The sequence below is a fragment of the Phragmites australis genome, chromosome 3 (assembly GCF_958298935.1).
Source record: "Phragmites australis chromosome 3, lpPhrAust1.1, whole genome shotgun sequence".
NCBI classification, from domain to species: domain Eukaryota; kingdom Viridiplantae; phylum Streptophyta; class Magnoliopsida; order Poales; family Poaceae; genus Phragmites; species Phragmites australis.
This window is the reverse complement of record NC_084923.1, coordinates 21,715,814-21,737,111: the sequence shown is the minus strand read 5'-3', so window position 1 is coordinate 21,737,111 and position 21,298 is coordinate 21,715,814. Positions and strand designations below refer to the sequence as shown.

Sequence of the window (21,298 nt, the reverse complement as noted above, 5' to 3'; positions counted from 1 at the left end):
GAATTAGGTTATAGAGATGCTAAGTTCTCCTCCCATTCACAGTCCACAATGATTGGCCAGTGGTCCGAGTGTCGCGGGTCTCCATTGATGACTTTGTAAGTTGGAAACAGCATCCTCCAAGCTTCATTACCTACTACCCGGTCAAGTCTTTCCATGACAAAAAAGTTTGCTTGTGACTATTATTTCTCCATGTAAACTCATCACCAATGAAGCCAAGATCTTCAAGTTCCAATCAGTAAGAGGATGGCGGAGATCATCCATTTGTTGTGCTCGTGCTGCACCCTCCTCCTTCTCAAAGCCAAAGGGAATCTCATTAAAAAACCCTACGAACAACCTAAAACTCAAAAAAAAAAAAACTAAAGGTTCACTCCTACCTACCTAAGCTAAGAAAAAATGAACTAAGTTATGATCAAGAACTAACTATTAGGTACCCACTTGCATTCTAAGTGGCTCTCATCATTTGCTCACACAAGTTGTGCCAAGAAATAGAATAGTAGTAAGGTCGGTGTGATATTCATTATCTATATGAAAATGATTTCTTTTTTGTTCTTTTGCTGCTCACTTACAAGTGTGACATATATTCTGGCATTGTAGACGAGTGGACACAACTAAATTTAGTGACGTGGCATCTGCAGTTGGACCTTTGACTAAACTAGTTTGGCTTGAAAGTTACACCAATCCTCGCCAACAAATTACTGATATAAAGGTAAGACTCTTGATCTATGGATGCAGTGATCATTGATGATATATGAAAATTCTGGCTATTAGGGTTGTGTGCGCATGGGGCACAAGGGGGCTGGGGAGCGAGGAGGGGAAGGGGAACCCATCAGTTTAGCGAAACTACCATCTGATTGATTGGAGGCTACCAGGTGTTGATTTATACAGTTCTACTGACTTCATGACGAACAAGACGAAAGCATGTCAAGTTTGCCAAAGAATCATATAATTCAAGTTACATAATCAATTTTACAATATTCCACATTTTGCAGAATTATACAGTTCTACTGACTTCACGATGAAAGCATGTCAAGTTTGCCAAAGAATCATATAATTCAAGTTACATAATCAATTTTACAATATTCTACATTTTGCAGAATTATTGGCTACTGCCCTCACTACTTTTCTGCTCTTTGAAGTTGGACATGTCAAGGGAATAATACACATGTTCCCAGCTTGATTATTCTTATCGGTGTTAATTGTGCCGAGCCAACTACAGAGTGCAGGATTGCTGGTATCGATTCAGCTCTTCCCAGACGAAATGCTCCACATCCTCCCAACACGTTGCAGCCCTCAGCTCCTTCCACAAGCTGAAGATAGCTGCCAAGACGTTGTCCTCGTGTAGTATACAGTAGCACCTGCAACACAATCCAGATGAAAATGCTGCCGTTATATCTTGGGCAAGTGAGAATGCATACTGAGTACCAATTGTTCGACCGCAGAGTAGCCAGCATATTATCACACGTAAAGAAACATGATGGATGAGATCTTTGGTGAAAATCCTATCTTAACACGAGAAAGTATTAAAATGCAAAGAAACTGGAGATATAGCGGAGACCTTGTGCTAAAAATCTATTAACTTGGGATATAGCGGAGAAAAGGATAAAGTACGGATGGAGGAACCACTCTGAATTCTGAAACAAGCAAAATATACTTACATTGCACGATATGATGCCCTGCTGAACTTGGAATGTCGCACTGACTTGTAGAGATCAGTATTTGATTCCCCCCTCAGAAAAGGAAGCTGGTAGCTTCGTAGGAACTCCCTGAGAAGGTCAATATCACCCCGGAAAACATCCAAGTGCAGTGGAATTATGTCGCATAAAGGATCCCCTGTTAACACAAACAGGATCTCGCAAGATTATTGTGAATTTCATTTGAAATTTGAAAAAAAAAAACACATATGTAGGGATCTTGTTCTATCCCCAAGAAGGCAGGACCAGCAAACAAGGGAAATGACTTGCCCAATTTATGAGATCTCCCACACATGGTTATTACCATGGTTGATGGAACCACTGATTTTCAACCAAACTAGTGTGTACTGTTTAACTACTAAGCAATCCAGCATCCCACCATCCTGGCTACCCTGACTCCTCTTCCGCTCCAATGATTACAATAACTTTCTAGCATCTATTCCAAAATTCAATATGGAAATTGAAAGTTTTACAGAAGGAACCAGACCGGAACCGGGCCAGGTTCTGGATTTTGCTCGACGAATGGTTTTGTAAACTCTGGCTATTACATCTTTAGGTTTATCAGCCAATGATGTATCAAACTAAATATTTGTTTATGTAGACATCAAAATAACGCAATCAATGCTTTATTAATAAGGAACAAAGTAAATCGTCTGCTCACCGACGGACAGATCACTGAAATCAATAATGTGAATTGCATTAATTTTTTCCAGATCTCCTTCGCAAATTTTTTTGATGTCACTGGAAGAACCCAAATTTGTGATCCCCTCGATGAGAATGTTATCGTCCATAATATCTGAATGTATCCAAGAGGGGAATGGGTACACCGGTTCACCATCATCCTGTTAGCTTAATCAGCAAATTAAACCTAAGTTTGACACAAAATACATACAAAAAAGACAAAACTGCAAAGTTACCTTATCAAACTTGATGAAGAAACCCATATTGGGAGGGAGATATTCTTCAGCCTTCTCAATTAGAACTTGTGGAACAGAATTCCCCCTATGCCGGCATGTAAAGATGTTCAGGTATAAAAGCATGTTATCAAATCAAGTATCGTGGTTGCATATCTGGCTAAAACGAGTCTATGTGAAATCAATGGATAGTAATTGCAATTTAAGTTTTGCTTATGCGAAAACTTAAAACTGTAAAAGAAAACTAATTGTGATACCTCATGATTTATTGAAGACCTATCTAACATGACTTTGGCAATGTTTTTGGAACTACAATCACATTGAAGTACAATATTGTAAGTTGCCATGGGCCTTTTTACTTTGACTAAATTCTTATTATTTCACGCCAGTTGCAACTTACAATTGAAACATGAAATGTTCTGGAAAAAAATAAAAATCAGATAAATGAAAAATGTACTGTTTTTTTTTTAAATAGACCCTTTCTAATCTAATATTTTGTTAATAACCCCTCCCCTATGGGCTTTGGCCTGGCCAAATGGGTTATTTTAAAAAAAATTAGTTGGGAGGGATTATTAATAAAATATTAGACTAAGAAGGGTTTAAAAAATCCTGTTTTAGTGGCTCTCATCAAGCTATGCCAAGTAAATATGTTCATATGATTCTTACTTACCAGTTAGCTAGGTGCTTCTTTACATTCTTCTTTCTCCCATTTAGAGTAGAAACTAGTTGCTTCCATTCAGGTAGAATCATGTCATCATCACAAACTGGTCCTGCCATTTCTTTCACATTATTGTCCCCAGATTTGGGTACATCCATATGTGGCAGGGGTAATAGATGTATATTTCGCATTTGAACCCCCAAAGACGATGCAAGAAGAAGAATGTCAGTCTTGGACAGCGTATCATGGCTGAAAAAAAGTAGGTTTTGTCATGATTATTACACAACCACATTTTTATCTTTGGAGGAGAACAAAACTTACATGCGAGCAAAAATATCTCCTTTACACTTTCTGGTAACCATGTAAGGCCAAATTGGTCTGTTTGAAACATCAGATGAACTGCTCATTCCAAATCGTTGCTTGCTCCACAGCCCAAGAGGAAAACAGCTGTTTGCATAAGAAGCCTCCAATGGGTAGTGCTTAGCCAAAACATCTGGTATTCCTTTTCCATCCCATGGAACCGTCCTGTAGATAGCATCCTTATACTCAAGAAAGCCACTTGCAATGATCTCAGGGATGTGATTGATCAAAGGTGAATCGACTTTTCGCAGGAGATCATAGAACTCAAGCTGCAGCAGAACAATTAATCATCACTTTATCAGAAATGGCATTTCAACCACACAAAGGTGGTGTTTTGGAACTGTAAAAGCAAATGTATTGGGTTACCAATGTAATGGAAAACATAAAAAACTTCTGAACCAAACACCACCTAGTTGCAGAAACCAATAAAAATACCTCTGTGCCCAGACCATGGACAGAATAACCCAACCCTCCTTCAGCATATATTTTAATCACATTGCCTGAGACAATGAAGACCTGAAAAGTTTGTAGTATAGGTTACAAATAAGACCAATAACTGACCTGCAAACATATATTGCAGCTTGAAATTATGTGCGATTTTAATATGGTGTTAAATTTTACTCTCATAGTTCAGATGCTGTCATGTTACATCAGGTATGCAGCATCCATCAATATGCTCAAGTTTTGACCTTACAAAGCTGAGCCATAGACACATTAACAAAATAACAAGTAAACTAGTTTGCACGATATGAATCTGTTTCTATGTGCGATATGTGTAGCGTGTGGAGTAAGCATTTAAAATCAACATGACACAACAAAAAAAAATTCATGTTATTTGTGAACAGCCAACTGATATGTTGATAATTGCATCTTTAGACACTAAACCAAATAAGAGTGTACTTACTGGGTTGCTACCTGTGCCAACAGGAAGCTTCTCATCCTCTGTGGGCAGTGGTAAACTATGGCATAAACATATTTCCTGTAAGCATGAATACCATTTGTCAACACTAATTGCTAGGCATGCCCCCTGCAGGAACAAGCAGATCAGTTAGCACAAGGAAAAGAACATCCTCAAGAAAAAGATTTCTTATTTTATAAAAGAGCTAAAGTTACATGTTAACCAGGTAGACAGAAAATTGAGGAAAGAAAAATCTATGAAAATTGACAGCAAAATGAACCTTCCATATTAGTTCTCTTAGGTCACGTCTAAGAACCCACAGCCTGCGCAACCATTCTCTTGCTTCTCTCTGCCCAATTGAATTAGTCGGGCTCCAGACAGAAGAATAGTGATCCCTTTCTTTCTCAAGGAATTGGGACAAGAAATCTATATCATATGAAAAAGCTTGATTCTCCAAACTTCCCTGAACACCTGAGAACTCAAAGGAGGAACACTGATTTTCACTATTCAAAGTTCTTAGAGGTTCTGAACCTTTCAGCCTTTTTTCCTTACGGCTGATGTCAGGGTGGTGCCATCTACTCACTGTGCCAGGTGGATGATGTTCATTATCTTTAACAGATGTTCCCGGAACAGCAAGTAAGCCAGCACGGCAAACTCCTTTGTGACTGTGACCAGGTGCCATATCCAGACATGCATGCTGAAAATTAGACTGATTTACAAAGTTTTGTGTCACTGCAACTGTTGTCTCGAGGTTCAAAACACAATGCCACCACCCACTAGGAACAAATATGGTTTCTCCTGATAATTGTGTGCATTCCAGTGGCTTCTCATTTTCAGCAAGGTTTGGATAGATATCAAGCCACCACTGCAAGTGAACACATTAATCTTGAATGATACAGTCATACAGAGAAATAATAAAACTTTGGAAAATAGAGTAGCAAGTACATTACCTGCAATGATGTTGGGGTTTCAATGTCAACATCACCGTCTTCATCACTTACGTGTACTGTGACACCACCAGGCACTCTTCCTGGGGGGTACAATGCCCATCTATAAAATAAGATGGATAAAGTAAGTGGAAAATCGGGTTCAAATAATACAAAAAACATAGCATTTTACAGAACAGGGACATTCAACAAAAGTGGTAAACGTCAAATCTTAACATATACATTATTTAGTCCAAAATAGAAGAGTGGTATTGTGGTGCTTGGTGAATAAAAGTGAAGTTGTGAATTAATGATTAAAAATCATAATAAACAGATCAAGGAGCAATTCTTTTGTGTTTGTGATTTTGAAGCTGAATAGAAGTAGAGATAAAGAAACCTAAAAGTATCATTAGTTGAGTAACTACCAATTCACAAGTTTAGTACACACCCATTTAGTTGCAGGTACCAAAATTCCCAAATAATGTGGGTATTACTATCAGAGTGCACTATAAGGTGATACTTAGTATCTATAAAATAAAAAGATACTACAACCTTTTCCGGCCGCAAAGAAGAGTATTCCATGCACTTGTTAGTCCTGGATCAACATGCCAAGAAGCACCTGATCTCTCTGGTCCAATAATAAGCCATCTGAATGCCGGTCGTTGCTCATAATCCAAAATATCAAAAAAATCTTCTTGGAATAGATGAGGGACACTGTAATCTTCCAATAGTGCAGGTGCTGATTCTCCGAACTGCAATGATTTGTCAATTGCAATTTTTGTCATGATAACTTTTGTAGCCAATGAAATGAAACTATGATTTATGTATATACCTTATCATCAAATATGTAAAGAGGATCTTCGTCATGCTGTAGTTCCATGTAAGAAAGATAATCCTTTAGTTTCATTGTTATCTTCTGAGGACTTCTTTGTGATATCCTGAATGGAACTTCACCATAATCCTTCGTCAGTTGCTGCATTGTCCATTTAGTCCTTGCGGGCCAGGTTTCAGCCAACTTAGTAAGCAAAACCTAGTATTGGAATACCAATAATACGCTTTCAGGGGAGGCAGGGTGTTATTAAATCTGAATATTACCAACAGGTTTGCTCAGTTCTTACTGGCCCTTTTCCATCATATTGAGAACGAAATTGATCCAACAAAAGGTCATCTTTCCTTTCTACGTGTCCATCATCAAAGGAAAAACTACTCAACGTAGTAAAACATCTGTACCATCTCCTGTATAGATAAAAAGAATTGAACCCTGCAGGAAAGGTAAGTGTAAAGAGGTGGAGGATACAGGCAGAAACAACAAGTCTCAAAAATGCAGAAATGGCAAAGATAAAGTAGATGTTAATTACCATCAAAATGACGAGGCTTCTGATAAGCCTCATCATTTTCTGAACAAAGACCAAGCCTGAAAATAAATCAATAAACCATTTAAAAATGGTCACCGTTGATCACAAAAATTATCTCCTAAATACAAAAGGTAACACAATGGAATGGGCTTAACATAAATGAGTAATACATTACAAAATGTTACATGAAAATGTTGAATTACCACGTACCTACATAATGTTGTCTTCTTCCAAGAACCTTTGTACTCAAGAAGGCCTCCAATCGAAAGACATTTGCTCATCCAGAGAGGTTCTTCATTACATAGTATATACATGACACTGGCAAGTGATTTAAGAATTAAGATATAAGGTCGCATGGTACTAGAATATAAGGTATAGATACACGCAGGAGTTCAAGACAAATGTTTTAACAAAGTAAAGTTTTCATCTCGTGTTCTCTAAGTAATATATAATATTTGGAGCTTATTTTATAAGCGAGATAGGAGTTTCAAACTCTTTCAAGTTCCGGTCTATTTCTTTTGACCCTCCGACCTCTGTGGAACAAATCATCCCTCCTCAATATTTTTAATATTATGGTCAAGGCTGAAGGAGGAAAGGAGAGGAATTCAATCGACCTTAATGCATGGAGGCCGGGCCTAATTACAGATGTATCCCAGGAAGCAGTCCAATTCTCAAAGAGAAAAGAGAAAACATGTCTAATGAATCCCCACACATCTATGTGCGTCATTGGGAGGAAATGATAAGCAAAAGAGAGATTGATATCTATATCGCAAAGAACAGTAGCAGTTTTGATCGCTGAGGTCATCGAACTACAACACGTTGAAGTTTCGCTTTGTCTCAAGTTTTTAAACTTTTATTCTAAGGAAAGATAGGCCTCCCTGAAAATTTGATATCCTCCTTGGCGTCCCATTTATGTACTTCTAAATTTTGTGATATTTTAAATCGAAATTTACTTTCTATGTTTCTTTCAGGGATGATCTTTGAAAAATCTTCTTGAAACGGCTAATTGTATGACGAATTGACTTAGAATGACTACCAAAATAACTTGTGCGTTTCCATTAACACGTTCAGATTCGAGGATATGTCGTTCGTGACACGTTATGGCGTTCCAGTGAATCAGAGCAGCATAGGAGCTATGAAAAATAGACTTCGAGGCTTTATAAGCACAAAATACTGTACTGTAACACATGCATGCAACACACACACACACACACACAAAAAGGTCAAGCTAAAATTCAGAAACAGCTGGGTCGAAAGGCCACGGATCACCTAGACTCGTTATTCCGTCCCCAAATGTAGGTGAGCAAGTCGCAACTCACGATTCTTCTCGCAGGGAAAAAATGAGAAAAAGCTCACCATTCGGACACCGGAATATGCGATCCCCGGTTAGCACGGGGCCCTAATCGCGAATGATGGCAGAAACGAGGACGAAGCAGAAGAGAGCTGCGGGCGGGCGGGCGGGTACCTGCTGACGCATGCGAGGCGGCCGATGTCGGCGGGCGGGAGGAGGTCGACGACGGCGCAGAGCACCTCGTCGGGGAGCACGGCGAGGCCGCCCAGCGCCGCCTCCCTGCGGCCGTCGCCCGCCGCTTCCATTGACCGAGCCGGGGTGGGGTCAGTCGAGTTGAGCCGGGGCGGGGGTTGGGTGGGATCGGAGATTCGGAGTACAGATCTCGGTGGGAATTGCGCGTCGGGAACAAGCGGAAGCGAAAGCAGGGACGCGGACCACGCGGTGGGGCGCAGGAATTATTAATAGCGCGGAACCGGATTCGGGCCCTGGACGCTTCCCGAGCTGCGTTGGCGCTATGAAATATCGCCGTAAATACGTAATCCATGCTGGACCGCGTAAGGCACGAATGCACAAGTCGTCTTTTAAGAAACACTAGTGTAATTGGTAGATATACGCATACACTGATATTATTACATGTACATACTCATATAATATTTACTAAAGGTCAGATATATAGAGTTAAAGATTGATGAAACTATCATAATTGTCTCACTTTCGATAAATACGTCACCTACTACTTAAAAAATCATATCTTAATAAGACACATAAGAAACAAATCTAAAATTTAATCTCTAATAGATAGAGGTACAACTACCTTCACTAACTAAGTCAATGTTTAGTTCTCAAACGCACAAAGTCGCCCTATATTGAATTCTAAGGAGCAAAGGTTCGAGAACATGCATAATCTTTCTTCCATATGTAGAGGAAATTGTGAATGGGAGGGTTAATAAAATGGGCAGTTGATTTGGCCCCTTACGCTCTAAGTGTTGGAGTTGGGTTAGAATGACAAAAATGGATAAAAATAGATGGCAAAAAATTGGTGGAAAAAGCAAAATTTCTCAACATATTAACATACTCGTCCCATCCTATTATGTTTCATAAATTTGACCACTAATATGCTCAAACCTATCAACAATTATTATATAAAATGATACTATTACATTCATCTATCAAAATTCTTTCATAAAAGTATAAATTTATTCGTCCACATTAATACTTAGTTGCATAAAATATTAGTTAAAGGTGTACCTCGAAGACCGTAAAAAATCAACAACTAGAATAAAAAAGAACGGAGGGAGTATATGATTTATCACAATGTCAACAATGAATAATGACGGCTAAGCTGCCTTATTGTCTGGAAATTAATGTTCTTTTTCTGTAGCTAGGTGTTTATATATTACCTCTTTCAGTTGATTATTTATGTATGTTGCACTTTCACTGAACTGAACCAAAATGTATTGAAAACTCCAAAACTTGATATATAGTTAGATATGCAATCCAGCAAAAACAAGTTATTATTGTAGTTTAGTCCATTCCAAGCACTGCCTCCGGCTCAAAAGCAAACGTCTTCAGGATTGCCTTTCGGTGCAGGATCATTGAATAACAGAACACATTTAGCTCTACCGTACATGTGTCTCAACTGATATATATTTAATTGATGCTCGAATCATATTCTTCTTTCTTTCTTTTTGTTAGTGTGGAATAATCTTGGGTGGCCTTGCCACAATTTGTTCACCTTTACTTTTTGTAGTGGATGAAAATGTCTTGCGCGAATTCAAGACAATATTTATGCATTTGTGATGTGTGAATCACAATATGCGCACTTTTCTACGGGTATGTACACTACCTCTACTGAAATTAACTTTCGAATGCTTGAACCCTTTTTTGTTTCAAAAATGTTGCTATCTGGCATGTTGAGAATCTAAGGGGTTGTATGGATATCACGTAGTCACTTTATTGAAATCAAATTTTGCCGGGCAACTCTGCGGGTACTTTGCTGCTGCAGCAGCTCTGCCCAATATTGCAACAATTTTAGAAAATTGTGGTAACTAAACACTTAGTTTATTGTCATCAACTGATGCTGCTCTGCCCAAATTGCAAAAATACGACAATCTATAAAATTACGGTAACTAAGTCACTTAATTTATTTCTTGAACGGAAATACAGTGAGGGAAGCCAAAAGAACAACCCAGGAAACAAAAAGAACATATTTACAAACAAGAGAAGAGAGACGAAGAGAGAGAGGGGGCTCTATACAAGAGACTGTAGCCAGTTTAAAACCTGAAACTTAAGAGTGGGGTTCATCCTATGAGATTGAACAAAGATAGTCCTTAAAGGATTCTTTCCACCTTATGAAATTAGCCAATGATCTGTTAAAAATCATGGCATTACATTGTTTCCAGATTTATCAATCAGTGATAGAGAACACTTCCATGAAGAACTATTGATGAAAATTGTTCCTGGCTTCCTGGTTCATGTGAAAGAAATTTAAATCCCGATTTCAAGATAGCCCAATTGTTGTACAGCATCTAGTGCTGAAATCACAATTAAAGAACGGTTGAAAGGTGGGTTCCTTAAAACTGTGACTACAAAGCACACAATTGTAGTCATTTCCTTCAATCCTATGGTTCTTCCTTTTGAGCAGATTTCTGGAGTTGAGGCGGTCCTTGAAGAGGAGCCACATGAAGACTTTGAGCTTTGCAGAACAGTTAGAGCTCTAGATCCAAAGGAAGAGCGTTGGAGGGGGTCAAATTTTTCAAAGGCAGCTCATAAACTTCTTTGTTGAGTATTCTTGGGCGCCCCAGCAAAAGATCCATCTTTCAGGCTCTGAAAGATTATGTTGAATGCTCTCCATGTGAATTTGTAGGTCCTATAATTTCTAGTTCGCTTGCTCAGAAAGAGGGGTATGTAAGTGGCTGTTAATGTCTTCTTCTGCTAAGAACTGGCCAATGGAGATGTTTTGGTTGATTGAAAATGTGTAGAGAGTTGCCCATTGAGTCTTCAGGCATTTGCCATTCCAAACATCATGCCAAACAAGGATAGTAGGCCTATCACTTGGAGCTCCAAAGCAATACCCCTAAAATAATCACTAAAATACATGATGTCTTTCCACCAAAATAATCTTTTCACCATCCAAGCATGTGGGATACACCCTCCCATATAGTGAGTGTTCCAAATAAGATTAACCCAAGGGATGTCCGCCTTGTTATAGAATTTGTGAAGATATTTCACCAGGAGAGCCTTATTTTGCATATATAAGTTGATCACCCCCAAGCCACCTTTCTTCTTGGGAGTACAAACCTACTTCCAATCTACCAAACATTTTCCCTTCGAAGACATGTCGCTTCCTCTCCAGAGGTACTGCTTTCTAGCCCTGTCAATCATCTCAATGACCTTAAAGCCTTAAGGTACACATAGTGTAGGTTGGTAGGGCAGAGAGCACATAGTTTACAAGAGGCAAATGTCCGGTCATCCCAAGTAGGGAGGAAGTAACAGTGAGCCTTCTTTCCATTTTGTTCATTAGGGGAGAGAGATCCTCAACTCTGGGCCTCGAGGTGCCCAAAGGTAAACCAAGATAAGTGAAGGGTAACAATCCAACCTTGCAACCAAATACCCTAGCCAGCTCAGGAACTTTGTCAGGCCTGACGTTGATTAGAACCAGGCATGACATAGAGTAATTAACTTTCAAGCTTATTGATAGTGGAAAGAGTGCTGGATGCCTTTGAGGCATAAAAGCCCACGTTGGGAGGCCTTTATGATTAGAATGGTATCATCAACATATTGTATAATAGGGAGATCCTCAGTATGGGAAAGATTTATAGGCGGTGTGAATAAACCCCCTTCGCCAACCCTAGTTTATGATGAACTGAAGAAGGTCTATAGCGAGCACAAATAAAAGAAGTGAGAGAGGGTCTCCTTGCCTGACCCCTCTCTTACAATGGAAGAGCTTTCCTGGGACTCCATTGAGGAGGACTGTCGAGGTTCCAGAATCCATGATGCATTGGACCCAAATGATCCACTTGTCATCAAACCCTAGCTGTTTCAGCATTAGCAAGATAGCTTGATGCCCAATAGTGTCAAAAGTTTTCAAAGTCTAGCTTTAGGATTACAATTTCTCTCTTAGAAGAATGACATTGATGGAAGCCCAGCCCAAGCAATCCTGGATGGTCCTCCCTTTGATGAAATCATATTAGTTTGAGTGAATTAGCTTAAGAATAATTGACTGTAATATATTGGCTAAGACTTTTGTTAACATTTTTAGTGCCAAATTATGAGGAACGGTGACGTCCTAGGATGAGCATAAATTAGGACACTTAAAAACTAATGACTTCAAAAACTTCACAAGATAAATCTATATCAATTTCTATCTAAATATGCTCTAGATTTATCTAGTGTATCTACTCTACCGCTCAAGAAGATTACAACCTACTCTAGCAAAGTAAATTGCAAGTATGTAAATATGGAAACATAAATAAGGTAGAGAAATAAACTCGGTACAAGAGATTTTTATCCCTTAGTATCGGTGGTGTAACAACCCAAAATCCTAAAACCAAGAAAATATAAAACTTTTCCAAGGAAATTAAAGAATTTGCAAAGTTAAATAATTCAAAGAGTATATATATAGTTGATTGCTTGGTGGATTGCTTATTTATGTGAGCCTATATATACATGTTATATACATTGTATAAGTATAAAAATATATGTGTATATACATGAGAGGAAAAGAATGGAAAAAGGAAAGGTTTTGAGCTGAATGGACCAAAGCTCAGCTCTCTCCCCCTCTCTTCTCTCTGTTCGGCCCAACTCTAGCCAGCCCAGCTCATCTGCCAGCCTGCCACCCCTCCTCTCTTCTCTCTCTCTGCTTCCGCTCGCAGCAGCAGTAGCCGGTACCACTGCGCCGTCGATGCCGTGTAAAAGCCGGAGAGCAAGCACCAACTACCCAAATAAGTTCGCTAGTGCTTCTAGAAGCTCAAGCCCGTGCTAATATTGTTAAAGCTTGAGTCGATCACGAGTTGTGCACTTGAGTTCATCCACCGGCCGCACGAAGTCCCGATCAAATTCACGAGATAGAGATGGAGATAAGCGATGAATCAAAAGGAGAAAGAATCATGAAGCTATGTGTGATCTTTTGACTAAGAGATAGAGACCCGAGCATGTTTGAATCACCAGATTCGAATTCGGATTACCGCCACCACCCCTTTTCAAATCCGAGTCAAATTAGAGATTATGGAGCCCCCTACCTATAAATATGCATCCCCAAAGCTAGATCATCCTGCAGCTTTTGGCCAACTTCTCGCAGAGAAATCGACGCCCAGAGCCTAGTTCTGATGAGAACAAAAGCTCTAAGCCACCACCCGTCGTCGCTAACCTCAACCACACACCACCAACGACAACCCGTAGCCCAGCCGAGTTCGTGAGGTGCCGGAGTCCTGCCGCTCGCTGGTGTAGCAGGAGGTCGATGACGTGATTCCGACCGGTCTTCAATGAGTCGCCACCGTCATCTTCGCTCGGGAGAAGAAGAAGCAAGGTGAGCCATCCGATCTGAGACCAAGAGCCAAGATTAGAAGCCCCTTCGGTAGCCAATCTGAGCGCAACATGTGTCAAGTCATAATCCCAGCCAGCCTTGTCCTGCCACATCACCCGACCACGTCAGCATTTTTGCTTACGTGTCAAGCCACCTCAGCATGTAGTGCCAGTCAGCTTTTGTTTTTATATGTTTTAATTGTTGGATGACGTCATGATTAGTAAATATTGTGCAATAAATAGTTTTCAGTAGAAAAATAATTCTAGAAAATAATAATAATTAGTAAATTAATTTCTGAGAATGTTTATAATATTTTATAGGTATATTTAATTCTGTTTAATATTTTTAATGCTAGAAAATCAAGAAAAAACCAAAAAAACATAGATGGCTTTGGAAGAATTCTAGAAAATTCCTAGCAACATAATTTCATCAATATATAATCTTTTTAGTCCTGTTTTAATCTTTAAAAAATCATAACTTGTCAACCGAAGCTCCGTTCTGACTCATTCTTTCTTTGAATTGTATGGACTAGTGTAATCTTGTGAGTGATGATGTTTGTTATGTGATTTTTTTGTTCTTTTTTATCTTGGTGTTTATATGTTATTGTTTTTCTGCATATGTTGCGAGTAGATGTCAATGTTCAGGAGGAGCTAGAAGGTCGGTAGGATCAAGGTTTTGAAGACCTAACTAAGTTAAGTGAAGGCAAGTTGTATTTTTGATCATTTTTATCCTAGTTTTACAAAATTTTTGTTTTATAAACATATATGCTAATAATTTATTAGGAATCTCAAGAGTGAGGCTTTACCCTCCCTTATCATCCTTGTTGCTATAGTATATTTTTGGGTTATAGATAGGTAGTTGATACTTAGCCTTGCTTTAGGATGATAATCATGATAATTATTCCACAAACTTGATAATAAGCCTATACAACAATGATAAAATATGATAAAATAATTTTTATAGCAATATAATATAGAGATTTGAGTAGGTGGTATGATGAGATGTATGGTTGGAAAAGTGATAGTCTTGCTCAAATCTAAGGACCGGTTTGTGGGGTAATATTTCTGTGTTTATAGTATAACCATAAGTCTGATATGAGACATGCTTAATCAAGTAATTTACTTACTCTCAGCATAGTGTAGACCAGACAGAAGAGTGGTGAGTGGACAATGTCTTGGGATCTAAAAGGCGTAAGAGGGGGCTTTTGTTGTTAAGGTGGAATCACGTTGCAGTGAAACCTAAGCGGGTAGATACGTACTGAGAGGGGTATTGTAAAGGCCCTGGTAACAACCATTGCGGACCTGATTGTTTCAGCCAAGTAAGCTCCTCTTCAGAAATGTGCATTAGCTCCAATCTGTATCTTTTTTTTCTCTCTATCCAGTTATTGTTCCATTACATAGGAATGTCCTCCAAGTTCAAATTTCTCAGTTTGGAGAATTTCTACAGTACTTTCTACTCCCGAGTGTGCTTAAGCTCGTTCATTCAGTTGATTGAACAACAAGTGCAACTCTGGAAAAGGATACATCAAGTGGAGGGCTGAAGGTGAGTTGAAGGGAACAATTGACAGTAACTTATTCACAAAGCCATCTCATCTATCTTGCTTTATTATTCTCTTATACATGATACAAATAGAAAACTAAGCGTCGGCGCGTGCAGTCATACATAGCATTACATAGTATTTACCAAAGCAAACGATAAAATTCAAACAGATCCTCCCCGGCTCGAAGAAAGCTCACAGGTATATGATTTTACCAGGAGCAACCACCAACAAATGGACTACACGTATCTATATCCTGCCCCGTCTACTCATTCAGAGACCAAAGGGTGGCAAAGGCAAGATACCGTTGAGCCCAGATGATGACCGGATCCTCCTCTTCCTTAGCCTCTCGGCGATGATGAATGAGAGCTCCAGAGACTGCGACGCGTTCAGCCTTGGATCACAGTGAGTGTGGTAGCGGTCGCCCAAGTCATCGAAGGTCACAGTGCGTGATCCACCAATGCATTCAGTTACGTTTTGCCCAGTCATCTCAAGGTGGACACCTCCCGGGTGGCTTCCCTCTTGCTCATGTACATCAAAGAAGGCCCGTACCTCAGCCTGTTACAGACGAAAAATTCATGGTTCGTCCATTCATTTTACTGCAAAAGGCTATAACTAAAAGAAGCATGGCTAACTTATGCAATCCAACAATCTCCACTGTGCAGTTTATTGAAATAAGGCGAACAGTGCAGACAGTGTTCTGAGTTATTTATTTATTGAAAAGATACCTCAATGAATGAACACCGAAAAGCCATTTTATTAATTTTGCATTTCAACTTCAACATAGGCTGAAGTTATTTATTAATCTTATGGTACCTAGGATTCATACAATTTGGTGATCAAGTGTCCAAACTACTTCCAAAGGCACAGAAGGATTATTGCAATTTCAGATCAGCTTTATTAGAATCTTCCTATAGTAGCTGATAGATGGTAATCAACAACCAGGTGGCAAGGTGCTTCGTTGGCACCGACTGTAAAACTATTCCTCATCAGTTTTATGGAACGCATGCAAGTAGTTTCTGTGTGATGTTGATGTAAAGTTAAAGAGATACATCAGCCGAACCAAAAAAAAAAAAGAATTATTTTGTTATATTAGCTACGGGACACTAAGTAAATTTTTTTTTTGCTGTAGGACACTACGTGTGAACTGCATATTACAAAAATATCATTGTTGTAGGATATTGAGTGTCCCACAGCTAAGGCCACATATGAGCAGTGTCCTGTAGCGAAATTCCCCAAAATTAGTCTGTGCTGTCACCATCCTCTACCCTTGGACTTACATTACTAACAAAACAACTTGCTTTATTCATCAACGATGGTCACCACCGCAGCAGTTGTAGAGAAAAAACTCAAATCAATCATTTGCCCTAGAAAGATGCCTAATGCACCTAAAATTTCTGAAGGACAAGACCGTCCAACCTCCGGTACTCCAACCAATCAGTTCCCACATCACAAACAAGTGATTTTCAGTAGACCCACTTGCATCAAGAACCATATCATTTAACTTGAAAATATGACAAGCTCTACCTTGTGAGTTGTGACCACCTATGATAGTGACCAAAAGAAGGTTTTCTATTCCAGCGTACCAGTCAAGAACCACCATCATCCTGAAACCTAAGATGGGCATCTGTATTTATACCTAACACAACCTTCCATGACTAAATTTTTTTTGGGGTCTAGATTCTGCCCAGAGGCCAGAGCACACAAACTTGTGACAATAATGACCGATGACCAACTTTCGTACTGTGTATTACTGACGAGTGACAACTAGTCGCCAACTAGTTAAAATAACTCAGTTACAATAGCAGTTCCCATTATGATACGCATGGGTTGGAATACCTGAACCAAGAAGTGGAACAGCACAGTACCAGTGTCAACTTTGACAATTCATCAGCTAATTAGTTCACTCCATTGTCCCCAAAAGTTACCCTCCATATTTCTTTTGAATACCACAGGTGAGCATATGCCCAAACTATGGTTCTTTTTTTTTTTTTGTCTTCATGCTAATGGGGTAGCATACAAGGTGCGAATTAAAAAAGAATCACATATAGTAGGGGAATACAAATGTGCAAGCAAATTTGGGGTTTATTTGTGGTCGAACAAATTACTCAAAGAGGCTGTATCAAATTTGTGAAAGCCATAAAGGAATGTAGTTGATAGAAAAATGGAGCATACCAGAATGGAGTCAAAAGGACGAGTCTTTAGACCGCAAGGAGCCTTAATGGTGTTCCCGTGCATGGGATCAGTGATCCAGGTGACAATTTGTCCAGCATGGCGGACAGCACGGATAAGATGAGGTAACTTGACCCTCATGTTCTCCGGCCCCATCCTTGTAATGATGGTAATTCTCCCAGGCTTGTTTGATGGATTCAATATCTCAATCAGTTTCACCAAGTCCCTAGGGTTCATTTTGTCACTCACCTGCAATCCACATTTTGCAAACCACTTTTTTATGAGAATCTGTATATATTTTTTATTTCGTTAGTGGATAGTTGGTTTTGGAAGCAACCTTGATGCCAAGAGGGTTAGAAATACCCCTGAGGAACTCAACATGAGCACCATCGAGCTGGCGAGTGCGCTCACCAACCCAGAGCATGTGGGCAGAACAGTCATAGTAAATACCAGAAGTGGAGTCCTGACGGGTTAGAGCTTGCTCATAGGGCAGGAGGAGGCACTCATGAGAGGTCCAGAATTCAGTGCTATTCATCAAGGGGTGGTCCGCTGTTAGCCCAGCTGCAGACATGAAGCCAAGGGCTTCATCAACCCTATGTGCCAATTCACGGTACCTACACAGCATCCGAACAATGGTAAGATCATTATAAAACTTCACAATAGACCAAATAGACAAAGGTTTAATGTTTCCACCAAAACAGATAGTAATCATATAACACTTTAACATTTGAACAGCTGTTATTGACCAACGATTGATTTTGTTATCCTCGACTACCATAGTGAACTAACATATGTTGAGTGGAAGCCCCTCGGTGGAGCACAACATATATATGAGATATGAATGAAGTCGACAATGTGCTTTCATCAAAAAAAAAAAAGAAAAGGTTTATATATATATTCTATAGTCACTGGAGTATATACTCTCAGGCGGATCAGTAGTGATCCTGTTATAACTGAAGTATATAGATTTTTTGACTATATATATTTCTTTATAAGTAGAATATATACTATTTTCTAATATATATGTACTACTTTTCGAATACTCATTGGAGGGGGAGTATATACACCTAGAGTACAGAAAAGACTCTCTCCGTATATATACACACCTGTTGGAGGGAGAGTATATATACTAGAACTGCAGAAAAGATTCTATATATATGTGGGATGCTAGTGACGTTTGACCTCAAATACGAAAAGAATTTTTAAAAGATAGTTAAATTGGAGGGTGTGAACATGACGAAGGGCATGGACAAAAGACAGCCCCATCAAGTAGCATTTGTTCAATTGTTATGACAAGGAAATAAATTTTATAGGATTTTGTTGAGAAAGATTCTTATGGGATCTTATCTACGTTATTCATCCTGTAATTCAATGGTTAAAAAAAAAAGTAGACATTTATCATTTGATCTTTCGTAAGAAAATTCTATAGAATTTGTTTTCACCACGACCGAAAGCTGTCGGGGTCACCAAAATCCGCATCACCAAAAAAAAAATCCAAACAAAGTGCATGGAAGATCTTTTCACCTGTCGCCCTGCTCGCTGTGTTCGGTGAAATCCAGGTTCCACTGCGTGACGCGCTGCATGGCGGCGTAGCCTCCGGTGGCTAACGAGCGAAGTAGGTTGAGCGTCGAGGCCGATTGGGCGTACGCCCGAATCATCCTCTGGGGGTCGGGGATGCGGCTCTTCTCGTCGAACGCGTCGCCGTTGATGTTGTCCCCCCGGTAGCTGGGCAGCTTCACCCCGTCCCTCACCTCGAACGCCTCCGACCTCGGCTTCGCGAATTGCCCGGCCATCCTACCAACCTGCGCACCAATCGAAATCACATCAACTCAAGATTAGATCAGAATTTTTTTCCCAGGGGGAAGTTTGTGTGTGTTGCATTGTTGTGGATGCGGGTGATAGTGGGTACCTTGACGACGGGCATTTGGGCACCGAACATTAGGACAGCGGACATCTGGAGGAGGATGCGGAAGGTGTCACGGATGTTGTTGCCGTTGAACTCCTTGAAGCTCTCGGCGCAGTCGCCACCCTGAAGGATGAAAGCGCGGCCCATGGCGGCGTCGGCGAGGCGATCCTCCAGGCGCCGGGCCTCCCCGGCGAACACGATCGGCGGGAAGGCCTCGATCGTCTTCAGCACCGCCTCCAGCGCCGCGGCGTCGGGGTACTCCGGCAGCTGCAGCGCCTTCTTCGTCTTCCAGCTGTCCACCGTCCACTTCACCGGCCCTGGAGGAGACGCATGCGACTTCGAAGTCGGGGCCGGGGGCGCGTCGTTCTCCGGCGCCACCGTCGGCGACGAGGTCTTCGCGGCGGCCGCGACGGCGGGGTTCTTCGACGGCTCCACGGCGTGGACGGCGCGGATGGTGGCGCGGCGCTTCAGCGGGATGAACGCCGGCGTTCGGCGGGGCTGCGATACGGCTCCTCCGGAGATGGCGGCTGCCGCGGCGGCGGCGGCGGCGGTGGTGGCGAGCGCCATTGCGAACGGAATGCGGCGGCGAGTTGGGTGTTAAGTCCTACGGTTAGGGTCCCTTTCGGCAATGGACGAGGAGGCGGTGCGTGCGGGAGGCGGGCGCGGTGTCTCCTGGGAGGAAGAGGAGCGGGGCGGGGGTTACTTATAGGTGGCCGGAGCCGGCTCGCCGCCGAGGCTGAGGCATATAGGGGTTGGTGAGACAGTGCGCGGTAGTTGAATTGGACCCCATGCCCCGTGGAGGAGAGGAGTGCGGGGGTAATTTGGGGATAACTTTTGTTTGGGCTGGCTGCTTGGTGCTTGCGGCTTGCTCCACTTGGAGCCGGACCCGGAATGGTAGGTGAAGAGTATGACTGGTGGGGCCGTGTCGCTAGAAGGCTTGGCTTGGGTCGAGCTGAGCTGACACTGGCTGCAGCTTGGGTTAGAGAGTTAGTGATCAGCGGGGGATTAGTGGTAGGGGTGGGTGATGGGATATGGATTGTAGGATGTTAACATGCCAACTGACGATGACACGTGTCTGTTCATGGTTTGGGTTTCGTCTTATTATTTTTGAGATGATGGCTTGGGGTCAGTGTGTACGCTACTTGATTCCTACTTTGATCACTAATTGGAGACTTGTGAGTAGTAGATGGTGGACCAAGTACCCCCAACCTAGTAAGCATGTTAGGGTGAGTAGTAGATGTTGGACCAAGTACCCTCAACCTAGTAAGTATGTTAGGGTTTATTTGGTTTTCTGATAAGATTCTATAAGTTGTATTATATTAGTAGATTAAGTGAATTTATATTTATTAAAAAGAAAAATGATTATTAGCTATATCTATCTGGGTAGGTTACATTAAGTTTCTATTTGGTTGATTGTGATTAGTTATTCATATGAATATAAATTTTTGATACTGATAAATAGGCTCGTCTGCATAAGTGGATGTAGAATCTGCATCTGTCGGGTAAGCTGCGAAGTGAAGCTCGAATCAAGATTCACTTCTAGTATAGGATAGGACCGTATATTTGTATTTGTTAGGTTAAACTAGAACAATAGGTACGAACAACTAGATACACTTTGCAACATACTAGACTATAAGATATTCGAGCAACCAAACACATATTTAAAGGTATTTTTATTGGAAAGATAAGAGTGGAAGAGAGATAACGATTTTAGTTTTAAAGGTATTTGGTTGGGTGAATAGAGTAGATGAGGTGACCATTGCTCAAAAATATTCTCTGAAATTCTGAAAGCCGATCCAACCGAAAACGCCCGGACCGATCCATCGATGTTGTTGGGGGCGTTCGTTCTTTTTTTTTTTCTCATTTTTTCATTTAACTATCGATTTTATTTGGGAGTACATCAGTGGTCAAAACATTTTAAATATTTTGATGTGTATATCACTAACAACCCATTTTAATTGGTTTGATAAAAAATCATGAGCCAATATTTAATTAAAATTCTCAAAGAAACATAATTATATAACTTCTAGTAATTTTTAATGCCTCGAATAAATTTTTAAAAACTG

At 40.5% G+C, this 21,298-nt stretch overlaps 2 protein-coding genes across 3 annotated transcripts; both read right to left on the bottom strand.

Moving 5' to 3' along the window:
• Positions 1-908: 908 nt before the first annotated feature.
• Positions 909-8,526, bottom strand: LOC133912625 (lysine-specific demethylase JMJ21). 2 transcript variants are annotated; one of them, XM_062355468.1, is made up of 16 exons: positions 8,268-8,522; positions 7,013-7,120; positions 6,806-6,861; positions 6,566-6,708; positions 6,280-6,477; positions 6,000-6,199; positions 5,472-5,571; positions 4,802-5,386; positions 4,528-4,650; positions 4,059-4,139; positions 3,585-3,892; positions 3,276-3,512; positions 2,609-2,693; positions 2,353-2,533; positions 1,656-1,830; positions 909-1,355 (listed from the first exon to the last, which is right to left on the bottom strand). In XM_062355468.1, the coding sequence occupies exons 1-16, from the start codon at positions 8,396-8,398 to the stop codon at positions 1,211-1,213; spliced, it is 2,856 nt and encodes a 951-aa protein (XP_062211452.1). In that variant the 5' UTR covers positions 8,399-8,522; the 3' UTR covers positions 909-1,210. The 2 variants fall into 2 exon arrangements, with proteins under 2 accessions (XP_062211452.1, XP_062211453.1); XM_062355469.1 differs by lacking the exon at positions 909-1,355 and having other exon boundaries at positions 1,662-1,830; positions 2,353-2,487; positions 8,268-8,526.
• Positions 8,527-15,188: 6,662 nt separating this feature from the next.
• LOC133912624 (phospho-2-dehydro-3-deoxyheptonate aldolase 1, chloroplastic-like) lies at positions 15,189-20,011 on the bottom strand. The gene is made up of 5 exons (XM_062355467.1): positions 19,236-20,011; positions 18,851-19,128; positions 17,664-17,940; positions 17,330-17,575; positions 15,189-15,712 (listed from the first exon to the last, which is right to left on the bottom strand). Exons 1-5 carry the CDS (start codon positions 19,797-19,799, stop codon positions 15,428-15,430), a joined length of 1,650 nt encoding a protein of 549 aa, XP_062211451.1. The 5' UTR covers positions 19,800-20,011; the 3' UTR covers positions 15,189-15,427.
• Between the last annotated feature and the right edge of the window lie 1,287 nt (positions 20,012-21,298).